This window comes from Motacilla alba, chromosome 8 (assembly GCF_015832195.1).
Source record: "Motacilla alba alba isolate MOTALB_02 chromosome 8, Motacilla_alba_V1.0_pri, whole genome shotgun sequence".
In the NCBI taxonomy this organism is placed as follows: Eukaryota; Metazoa; Chordata; class Aves; order Passeriformes; family Motacillidae; genus Motacilla; species Motacilla alba.
In genome coordinates, this window is record NC_052023.1 from 3379104 (window position 1) to 3391245 (window position 12142).

Here is a 12142-nt window from a genome sequence, read left to right on the forward strand (position 1 = left end):
TGTGATCTCAGGATGCCAAATATTTAACCAAACAGTAAGTGATTCTCATCTCAGATTTAATTTTGCAGTAAAATTAAAACAGTAAAAGCAGGGTAAAAGATTCTCTTATAAAAAATAGTTTGTGTCATCTCCATCTCCAAGAGTCAGCCCCACCACTTGGCATTTGGAGGACATGGTAAGTTCTGTCCCCTCAGTGGTAAAACTCACACAGTAACACCACATTTTGTGTGCAGCACTACCTTCAGAGTTGACTGCCAAAGGCTGGAACTGTTTATCCACCACAACAAGGGAACAGGTAGCATCAAACCCAAGCCCTCGGATCTGGCTGGCATCCACTCCACGGACAACTTCCTGAAAATACACAAAACACACAGGAATACAAAATATCCATGCATGTGTGAGGGCCATGTGAACTAGGGAGTACACAAAATGAGTTACAAGTTAGCTCAAATGCTGAAATTTCCTGAATTCAGTGTTCTTTAAAACCTCCAATCATAAACGCGCATCAAATTACCAGAAATTCTTTGTGTTTCAAATCCAAATTCAGAGGTCTTTATCCACAGTCCCGGATAAAAGCAGGGAGCACAAAAATACCAGCAAATAAAGGTAGCAGAAAGCCTGCAATGTTAATTTTATCTTTTTTTCTAAAGCTTGGAGCCGAGCTGGATGTGAAACATAGACCAGGATTAGGACCAAGTGTTTCCATCAGTTACTTCACCGCCTTCCTGCCTGTGGAAGGAACAATCTTCCAGAATTGCTTTGGAAATATTGTGTTTGTCTTGCAATACTGAACGGTTCCAAAACTAAAGTTGGTCAAAACCTGTAGCCATGATAACACCTCTGCAAGGCACACCTTTACTCAGCTACCAAGAGTGTGAATAGCACATTTTTTGGAAAGTTTTAAAAAAAAAACAAAAACCAAACCCAAACCATTGCCCCAAAATGCCTGAAATTCATGGCTTCCAGCAGCACTGGAAAAAAAAACACAACACCCACAAGGATTAAGTGCCAAATGAGGTTGCAAGACACCTAAAATGTAGTATGGTAATAAATTGTCACTTCTCAGCAACAATAAAAATATCATTATTTTAATTAGTACTATAAGGAAAGACTTTCAGTAGACTTGCACAGTGCCAGTCTCTTATTGGCTCTATAAAACTGCAGTTTCTGAGACCATTTTATTGCTTAAATATAAGAGACTGCATTTAAAGAGGTCAAGAGCAAGAACAAAGCCACTCAGACAGGGAAAAATCAAAAAAGCAGAGGAAGACTTGCTCTGCTTTAATGTCAAGCTGTTCTTCCCTATCATTCCTGTCACTCCCTTCTCCTCCTTCTATCCACTCACCTCCCCTTCTCCATCTCAGGGCATTTCTGCAGAGCCAAGCTCATTAAAGTTTGAAAAGGCTGATCAATAACAAGACAATGGGTGAACAGTCCATCTGCAAATTACCAAGCATATCATGAATATTTAAAAGCCAGCCTTAGAACATGCAGCAGGCAGGGGCTGTAGAGGGGAGGATGAAATGGCCTCTGTGTGCACTGCAAGCAAGGTCTCTAATTTACCTTTATCTCCAGCATGTACAGGCAGAGCCCTGGATCAGAGGGTACAAATTTTCCCCTGTAGTAAAGTCTATTTCAATCTGGTTTTATGCCTGATACTATCCACAGCCATTGATTATTTATTTTGGTCTTATAATACTGGATCCTCTTATAATGAGGATAACAAGTGTTATTTAGGGGCCATCCACAAACCAGATTACAATTTCTCTACAATAAATGCTCCATTATGACTCCAGAGCAGCCCAATGCACATCTCTAGATACAGGTACTGCCAGGTTCTGAGCAACCTCGACTCCTCCAAGAACTGTCTCATGGGTAGAGCATACACCAGCTAAACAAATGTGAGACCTGGAGGCAGTGGCTAAATCGTCCCTCTGCAGTCACAGCACAAAGAAAGGTCTTTCATCCTGTTTGCAGCTGTAGCATCAGTTTTTTTCACTCTGGCCTTCAACTCCTCACCAGTAAAACATACACTTGTGAGGCTGCATCAGCCTCAAGGTGCTTTCAATGCACAAGGGTGGTCACAAGTTACACAGCATGAAGAGACCCGAGTGGAACTGACAGGCGTGGGGACTGCAGGACCGTGAACATTCAAAACTTGCAGAGCCACCTGCAACACAAATCCTGCATTTTGTCCTTGCCCACCTTTGTGACAGAGCAGCAGGCAGCCCAGATGTCTGCAGAGGATTGCTCATAGTGGTCTGGCTGGGGCTCCCAAACCTGGATGGGTTGTTCTGCGTGTGCCACCACCGTCCCCAAGCCATCCACCAGCGCCGCGCGAACGCTGGCTGAGCCCACGTCAACTCCAACGTAGTATTTCACTGCAGTCTGCTTCTCACCGGGCATTTTTAATAAAACCTACTGAAGGAAAAGGAAAAAAAGGGGTTAAAAGCAGATAAAATGACTGACGGAAAAAGTGCCAAGAGCTGCAGCTTTCCATCAAGCCAAACATCCCACCTGCAGTGTCACGCTGGTAATTATAAAGCAACTACATGACAATCAGTTACATGTTACCCAGAGGAAAAAAAGAATAAACAAAGTGAAGTTTCCAAGAGCTCTCCACCATCAGTTCACACCACTTTTAAGACTCAGAAAATAATTTTCTGAAAATGTGTTGAGCCATGAGAGCTTGGTGTGAAAACTCTGCCTACTCTGCCATCCTACAAGAACAAAGTGAGGTTAAGTTAATTGATTTAATTATTCATAATGAGTTGCTTATTTCACTATATTAAGTTTAACTATTTGACATTTAATACAGTGACAAATTCACTGTTCTTAATTTCTCACGGTTTGTTCTTAATTAATAGTTAACATTTACATTTTAATCAAGCTGTGAGAATGCTAAGTAAGAGCTGATAGAAATATTTGAGATGTCAGACAAGTACCACGTTTGGTGCTTGTATGAACATTTTACATCTCTGAAACACGTGAAACTCAGCTGACACACAGCTTCTGGTATTCAGAAAATGAATGGATAAATTGGCATTTAAAACACATGGTATTTACAGAGCATCAAAACGGCTCTACTTAAAAACAGCCCACTTCTAAAGAAGTGACCTGCTAATATCTGGATATGGCAGATGGGGTGGTTAGAGGGAGGAATATAAGCAAAGGGGGAAGGATTTGAAAAGTCCTGATTAATAGAATATGGTTATTAACATTTCAAATTTTTTTTCTTTTTTTTAATAATAACATTGAGTACAGGTCAAGATCTACTGGCATAACATAGGTGTCTTTCACATCCATGGCTGGCTTGTAACTACTGCTGCTGACAGATATCACAAATCTACAATATTTGAGGGTTAGAGGCAGCAGGTGAAACAGAGAAGAAAACAAGGAACCCACAGTCTCAGAAAATTCCAACTTTGGATAATAATTAATTAGGACAAAGTTTCATTTGCACTGAAAATGGCATAAAACAGCACCTTGGCTGAAGAAACCAACTGAGGCTTCCTCCTCCCACCCCTTAAACAGCTCATGGAAACGTGGTCAGTCAGTGGAGATCTGCTATCACACAATCATTTTTCCCTGCTTCAATCTGCCACTTCATGCCCAGACCCAATGCTGGGTCCAGGGCCCATGGCTTTGTTCCTTGCTTGGCCAGCACCAGGGAGTTCTGTCCCTGGTACAGACCAAAGTAGTCACCACACCACATTCTGCTCACACTCTGCAGGGTCACCGGAGTAGCTGCACAGATCGGATCACCAGCTTGTAAGAATGTCAGAAAGTAGAAAAAAACCTCCAAGCTATAGAGCATATTGTGATCCTGCTGGAAATCCTGGCTGCTGCCTCCCAGCATGCTGGTTCTGCCCAGCAGATTAGGTGCAACACACACTAATCTCCTTAAGCAAGGTCATGTGTCCAAGCGATGAGCAATCAGCTAAAAATAATGGTGTGCCATGAGTCTAACACCTAGGAATATTGGCAAAAAGACCTGCTTTATTTTCTTGGCCCTGGCTCTGTGACCTGGTCAGAGGAACAAAAGCCAATCCCTCTGCCAGAGAAGACAACTCTGCTGCTACGGGTGATTAATACTGCATCTGTCACCTGGGGGGTGACAGCACTCAGCTTCTCCCTCTTAGCCCTCAGCTGGAAAAGCAGTTTCAAGATATTCTCTTCAACATGGTATTTACTTCTTAATTTTGCACTGCACCTCCCCAAAGCTCCAAAGGCTGGCTGCAGGTGCTGCAAGTTCCTTGTGAGAAATTTTACTACAAAGACATTGCATAATACCGTTCCTGATACTATCTCACAAATTTCCTTGTTTTTCCCCTATTTCGGTTCTGCCTTTAGCTGCTGACTCATAAAAAGTTGAGAATGAACCACAAGCTGCAAAACAGATTCTTTTTTTTAAACACAGGCAAATCCTTCTTACTTGCTCTTCACTAAATACAAATAGCAAAAGGAGTATTTTATACCCTGCCTCCTGCTCACACACACAATATTACTCCAAATTTCTCTTCCTTGTATGGCAGCCTTGATTTTAGCTCATTAATGTGTTTTTGCTACTTAGAGAACAAGCTTAGCAGATGTTAGAGAATTAAGCTCACAGTACCTCCTACTCAGCACTTGAAATTATGGCTTTGCATTGGATTCTTCCCACAAACATTTGAAACCTGGAACCCAATCTGCCCATGTAATGTTTACTTTCCTTTTTTTTTCCTTACTAAGCAACCAGGATGTGCCTGTGTGAGTGACTGGGCAGGAAGCAGAGTTTGTTTATGTGCTCGAGCAGTGCATATCAGCCTTTACACATCCACCAGTTTATTGCTGTCAATCAGAGGGAACAGGAAAGAGTTAAGAGACAGTACAAAACCAAGAACCCCAAACTTACTTTAACTGGTCTCTTTCTAAATAAAGCTCACCTAGATTCACAAAGCAGCAAGATTCACTCGATATCTCATGAAAAAAAAGGCTAAAAGTAAATATGAATCCTTTTTCAAGAACAGCAAGCACTAAGTTACAGAGGCTTTTCAAAGTAAAGTGTCTCTGCAACAGGATCTGATCTGCTTGCAAAAACATAATTTGATGCCAAGGGTTTTTTTGGAATACCAAACACTTGGTATGCCACCTACTTATCAACCCCATCCACAAAAAGCACTGTCATCTCTAGGTCATAAATGTCAGCAATTATGGACTCTGCCCAAGGGTATTTCTTGAGAACTTAAGAACTCAGCAGAGAAATTGGTGGAAAATATTTAGCCAAAGTACAGTGATAAGAATTTTAAAAAGGAATGTTGTCATTCTGTTTTGTTTCCAGAACATTTCTTTGGTCCAAAAGTTCCAAATCAGAGCTGAAGGAACTCTTTAATGGATTTCAGGTGTAGCAGAAGGTCCCTGCACAAGCTGCTTGCTTCGGAATTTGGACACCAACATTCATTGCCATGTGAAAAGAAAATTGTTGTGCAAATAAAAGGTTGGTTTGGATTTTTTTATCTGCTGGATTCTTTGCTTCTGCAGGCAATACAATCATGAGGAAAACTGAACCAGAAAAATGACCGAAATAAAATGTCCTAAAAGTCCAGTCAGACAGGTCAGTCAATCAAGCACAATATTCCTAACATGACACTGAAGTATTTTATGCATGGATGATGCATGTTCATGGACTCCCAAGGGATGGAAGGCAGTGGAGATAGGACCTCTAAATCCCTGAAGTATCTAAACTCAGGAAGCCTGGCTCCTTGCAGCCAAGACAAAAGGCCTCCTTCAATACAGCCTTGTCTGTCCACTGCAGAATTCAAGCCTCATATTTTCAACTTATTATTTGAATTTGCAAATAGAAGGAGAGGGCCAGAGGAAAAAAGTAAACTTAAAAGACATGTCCAGCTTGACCGTGTTAATCCATGACTGTAACTGCTAAGTCAGGACAAGAAGCCAAAATTCCCTCCAAGCACTAAACCAGCAATGGCCTTTTTCCCTGCAAATCACAGCAGGGACAGAATGGCTTTTCAAACAAGCATTTATGATCAAAAGGCTACAGCATATTATAAATATTTATATGGCCCATTAAATAATAGTCTGTATAAATATTATTCAAAATGTGCATGCTGGAAACCACAGACTTCCCAGTTTATCCTTGTACAAATGTGTTAGTTTTCCCACATAAGCAATGAAGACAGAAAAAGGAGGGGTGAAACTCAGTTGCAAAAATATTAAAAAAAAAAAAGAAAATCCTTAACATTATTTACTTTAATTTAAAAGGAATGAGTAAGTAACCAGATGAGTTTTTCAATGAGCACTGTTAGACTTGTCTGTCCCACTTTACCTCACAGTTATCAAGCTGCCAGGACGTACCTTTCTGCTAAAGCCAGGGTGCAGGAGGGGGCTGCACTCTCACATCAACATAGGCCCAAGCTCAGCACAAGCTTTCAGCAGCAGCAATTTAGACTTTGTGGTGCTGTGTGTTTAAACACAAAGAATTAGGAAGGACTGGCATGTCTGTTTTAAACTTTGATCTTTGGAACGCTGCGGGCTGCCCAGACCCGGTGATTGTGGATAAACAGAGTGTTTTTAGTAGTGCAGCTGTGCTTTTCTATGGGTTACCAAGAAAAAGATTAACAGGCTCAAATTAGGCCTCATAAGCTTCGTGTGAAAAAATCTAAATATGCTAAAGAAAAGCTGCTTTTCAATTGTAGAAAGGACATAAACCAAAACAAGCCTTTTTGAACTGGAAATTCAGCACTTTGTTGGCTTGCTAGAGGTAAGTAACCAATACAAGTAGTGGTGGTAGGGTGGCAGGATCTTCTTGAAGACAGCAAACTCCCTTTGCTCTTCCAGCTTCTGTAATTCCTGTTTGGATGTGGAAAGAGAAAGAAGGCACATGTCTGTGTGGGAGAGCAGGAGCAGATGGGGAATTCTAACACTGTGGTGAAGGGCAGTACTAATATAGAAAATATCCTTAAATGCCCAAGGGAGTGTGCTATAACTATCAACAAGCATTTATTTGTCAGCTACCCCACAGCAAACAAAACAAACACAAGGAACAAAAGCACACCTCACCTCCCCTTTTCCCTTCCCCAAACAGACACACGTACATGCAGCATCTCTTAGGAATGTGAGGACTGTGCTAACAGTAACAAAAGTGGAATAAATAAAAATGGAGCTGGGGAAAATATGCTTCTTCATTGAAAACCAAACACCTCTAGATTCTTTCATCAGTTCTCTGGTATATTCTGTGAAGTTTTCTTACATCTTACAAGGAAAAACAGCTTCAAATAATGGAAGATTTCAGTAGTAGGATCCAACCCTGACTCCAGTCCTATAATATTTAGATTGTTCCATCAAAACCTTCTTAGCTGTCCCCCTAACATTGTAATGCAATGTCAATAAATCCCAGCATTGGCATGACTGATAATATTCTACTATTTTCAAGTATCTCCTTTTCTCTCTATAAATAATTCACTATGTACTAATTTGCTGTAATGTCTCTCCAGATCTTTTTTCTTCCCCTTGCTTTCAGTGTCCAAGACAAAGTCATTACTTCATTGCTGCCCTTTGCCCTCTAATTCTATCTTTTGGATTTTAAATACTTTCAGGCCAAACTACTTCCACCTGCTCTGATTTAAAGCAAGGCACATTCGGGTTTATCCTGGTGTAACCAGTAAGTGGAGAAATGAAAATGACTAAATTATTCTAAGAAATTAGATCCAAAATTCATTTATTTTCAGCTTCCACTACCTACATAGTTATCTTACTCAGGAACAGCAGAAGGATGTCAGCATGACCAGTGTCAGTAAATACCAACAGCAGAGTTGGTTTTCTCTATATTCTGCTCGAGAAGAGTTTGTACTAAACAGAAAAATTATTTGCTCTCCTTCCAGTTCCTGTCTTCAGCTCACACAGGCAGGCACAGCCTGAGGTACTGATGATCAAATAGGAGCAATGGCATTCTGGCCCCTGATTAAAGAGCAGAGCATGGCTGTGCTGGGTCAGATGAAAGGTCCAATTAGCCCAGGATGCTCCACAAACAGCAGAAGCCATAAGAAAAGCATATGTCTGCCCTTTTCATCCAGCAGTACTTCCCCAGGACACCTTTCCTCCCGCTATCTATAGTAAAGGCACTTCCTGAGCCAGAAATTTTATCTTTAGGATTAGCAGACCTTGAAGGCTTTTTCCTCCCTACATTTGTTTGTGCTCTTTCTGAATCCAGGGAAACTTTTCTAACTGCAAACTACTGTGGTAATGAGTTATCAAGTTCTGTGTAAACAATGCAGGAAAAAGCCCTTTGGTTTGTTCTGAGTGTACCACCTGCTAGTTTTGTTTGATGTGTCTGAGTTCCTGAGCTAGAGGAGACATTAAGCAATTGCTGTGTATTTACCTTCTCCATGCAGCCATGATTCCATTGCATTCTGAATCACCCCCAAAGGCCTCACTGCAGCTATCCACACATCATGGGTATTAAGCTGAACTCACAATCTCTACATGGTCAGGTAAGACAAAAAGCATTTTCCTGCTCTGAGTGCTCATGGATGTGGCAGTAACACAAGTACCATAACACACTGCAGTGGTCAGTACTAATAAACAGCAAGAAATAATGCCACGGCCACTGTGGGCAAGTGGAGATACTGCTCAGAGATGCTGCACTAGGAAAACAACGTGCTGGTGTCAGCTGAGAGGTGTTGCTCAGGAGCACGGAACTGGCCAGAGATTTCCAGTTTCAGGCAGGTCCCAAAACACTGAGCCCACAATAGAGGGATCCAGGAGCTCTTCCAACTACATGCTTGGGGGAGACTTGGGGCTACTGCTCCCCCTGGGTTTCCCTGGCCCCGCTGAGGCTGCTGCATGCCCCGACAGGCTCTGCACGGCAACAGCAGCATGAGGCCCACGCCGAGCACAGCCGGCTGCCCCGGTGCTCCCTGGACTGTAACTCTGGCACACAAAGGAAACAAGTGCAGCTCCCCCTGCTCCAGAGCTCACCTAACCCTGGGAAAAGCAGGAAGCAGCTGCTGAGAGGAGCTCTCAGGAAAAAGGAAGGCTGAGAGGAGGGTTGTGAGAACACACAACATGAGGTGAGAAGACACAGCCTTCTGGGGAAAACCACCAGCTTCAATTCCCTTCGGAGCGCTCTGGGCCCGGCTGGGACTGGGCCATCACTTCAAAAGCAGGCTCTGCTCCTGCATCCATCAGTGGCAACCTCCCAGCCATTGTCAGGAGCTCAGGACTAAACCCCTGACACTCATGAACATCACAGGTGCACTCACACGATGGCAGGATTTTGAACACTTGCCATAACCTCCAGTTTGTCCAGCAGAGGAAGTGTTGATCGGTAAATGGCAGGACACCATTCCCAAGCAGGAAAACCTAAGGAATAAGGAGGGTGTATAGCAGCACCCTTTCTTTTCCCCAGCCTGGTGACGACAGTGGATACAAGCCATGCACACCACGCTCCTGAGATCCATTCCCTGCTCTGACGCTGCAGCTGCACACATCCCCAAAGGCTGTGCTAATGACCTGGCAGACAGACGTGTCCCAAATGACTCTGCAGAATGCCTGGAGCCCTGAAAGAAGACACTATCTTGTTTACATTGACTGGAGGGGGAAAAATGCCATCTAATTATTACATAAATTCTGGCTGTAGCAGCTTCATGACTAGTTGAAAAGAGGTAACAGGCTCCAAAATGACTGATGGACCCAAGTGTTTGGATCCACCAGCTTATCAATCTAATGCTAAGGAAGATCTTTCATATCCCTGTGTCTCTATCACTTTAACCTACTCATGATGGACAGAAAGAATAATCTCTGCTCTTTGCCTGTAAAAGTGATTCATGTGCTGTGACTTTTTTATTTTTTTCACTCTATGCTATGATGAAAATGGAGAAACAAATATTAAACCCTGAACAACCGACAAAACACACACCACAAAAAAGCAGTATACTATAAACACAGCCTAGCACAATAATGTGAATTTGCAAAATATCTGTGCAAGTCATAAAATGCAATTTGGAGGAGAATGGAATTCAAAAGGCATAATTACAATTACAGAGCTTTAAACTGCATTCCTGCAGCAAACCAGCCTTGGTACCAGGAGCTTCTGTGCAGGTTACATGGGTAAATATTGCCATTATGCCACTGTGGATACAAATTATCCAACCTAGGGTAGTACTGATATTCTAACTTTAATCCCATCTTTAGATTCCGGTGCTACATCACAGTTGAATCTGGCACTAACCCTGTGATTACGTATCAGCAGATCAGTATAAAAATAATTTGTTCTGAGTTCACAGTTTTATGAAATGATAAAACATCAAAATTAGCATTCTGGCTGAAATCCACTGCATTTCCCATCAAGGCTTACACATTTAAGCAACATCTGAACCAACTGCCTATAATTACTCCTGGCAGATACTGGAGCACTTAGGCCAGCAGTAGATGCAACAGTGAAATAAATTTTTAAAGACATGCTGCAAACCACTTCAAGATGCTCAGCCCAGAAGCAAACATGTGTCCATAAGCCCAATCCACGGTTTATTTTACAGGATTTGTTCACTCTTGCATAGTAAAAGCCTGAGAAGAATGACAGCCCCAAGTAATCTGTCAGTTTAAAATTAAACATTTATTTGGGCTGCAATTTCAAAAACACTCTCCCCGAAGTTCCTGTCACAACTACTTAAGAGGAAGTGGGGCTGCATATGAGCTTAGGTTAAAAGAAACACTAATTCTGCACAAAACCAGTTATTTATTTATTCAAAAGAACCAACGTTTTAAAATTATAATTTAACTGAGAAACACAGAATGGAGTAACAGACGTGGCTAGGAATACACATAAAAACTTCCTAGCATAGAACTAGTTTATTTAGTCCCTCCTGACAGTATAAATTTATTTCTGCCATGATTCTTATAGCTGGGAACAGCTGTCCCTACAAGCAACCAATTCTCTCTGCATTCATCCTCCTATCCCAGACACCCTCCCCATGAAAAAAGAAGTGCCTCTTTTTTTTTTTTTCAAATGCTCATACACATTCCTGAAGGGACCATTAACATTACAGAGCCTTTAAAATTTCGTTGGTTTTGTATTATATCTAAGTACACTTTAAAAAAAATTAACCCAAACTACTTAAACAAATGGTCTTCCAGGATAAGAAAATAGAATGAAATACACAAGAATGAAATACAAGGGAATTAAATACAAGGGAATGAAATGCAAGGGAATGAAACACAAGGGAATTAAATACAAGACCACCTTCCCAACAATGTGTCTGCTTATTACTTTCTATAAACCTCCGAGATGACCGAGCCCTTTCCTCTACTTCCCTGGAATTTGTTTCGTAAGTGCTCTCCAGAGAAGAGCACTGGTGCTAAGTTTATTAAACTTCCTAACAAATCCCAGGCACCTCAGCAGAGAAGGAATCTGCCAAGTTACCGGTTCCTCACCGGGGCAGAGCCTGGCACCAGTGAGGAACACGGCCGTGTTGGCAGCTCCGGAGCCAAGCACGAGTAAATTCCAGCAGGTTCCCGGGGTGTGCTCTGTGCCAGCCCAGGAGCTGCTTGGGATCACAGGGGCATGACAAGGAGACAAGGCTGTGAAGGTGCCAGAAAGCGGAGCTGCACGAGGACGAGGGAGGCAGTGGTGGCAGCAGGACACCAGGGCGAGAGAGATGAGACCGGAGACTACATTTATGGAAATCTCCTAGGGATATGGAGGACTAGGCAAGTGTGTGAGTGATGTGCATGTCCCACCTGCCCAGGTCAGGTCACCTGAGCGCTGCCCTTTCATAGAATCACAGGAAAAGCTGAGCTGGGAAAGGATACTCAAGGATCATCGAGTCCAAGTCCTGGACCTGCAGAGAACCCCAAGAGTCACACCATGTGCATAAGAGCATGGTCCAAATGTTCCCTTGAGCTCTGGAAGGTTTGGTTCTGTGACCCTTCCAGGGGAGCCTGTTCCAGTGCCCAGTCACCCTCTGGGGGAGAACCTTTTTCTCCTATCCAACCTCAACCTCCCCTGACACAGGTTCAGGCCATTCCCTCGCATCCTGTCACTCGGCATCATGAAGAAAATCAGCGTGTGCCTTTCCTTTTTCCCCTCACCAGGAAGCTGTATTTGAAGCACATGGGATGGCGCTGGGATAAAGGTGATCCAGCA

At 42.6% G+C, this 12142-nt stretch overlaps 1 protein-coding gene across 8 annotated transcripts in view; it reads right to left on the bottom strand.

The window, feature by feature from the left end:
• Positions 1-12142, bottom strand: part of FGGY (FGGY carbohydrate kinase domain containing) — a 133050-nt gene that overhangs the window by 115377 nt on the left and 5531 nt on the right. For 2 of the 8 annotated variants that reach the window (XM_038143845.1, XM_038143843.1), the window contains 2 exons: positions 2206-2418; positions 240-351 (listed from right to left, as the gene is read on the bottom strand). In XM_038143845.1, coding sequence (XP_037999773.1) covers positions 240-351; positions 2206-2406 — 313 coding nt within the window. In that variant the 5' untranslated portion in view covers positions 2407-2418. Of the gene's footprint in view, positions 1-239; positions 352-2205; positions 2422-6354; positions 6458-12142 lie in introns of those variants that run through there. The other 6 variants (XM_038143844.1, XM_038143840.1, XM_038143842.1 and 3 more) reach the window with 5 other exon arrangements.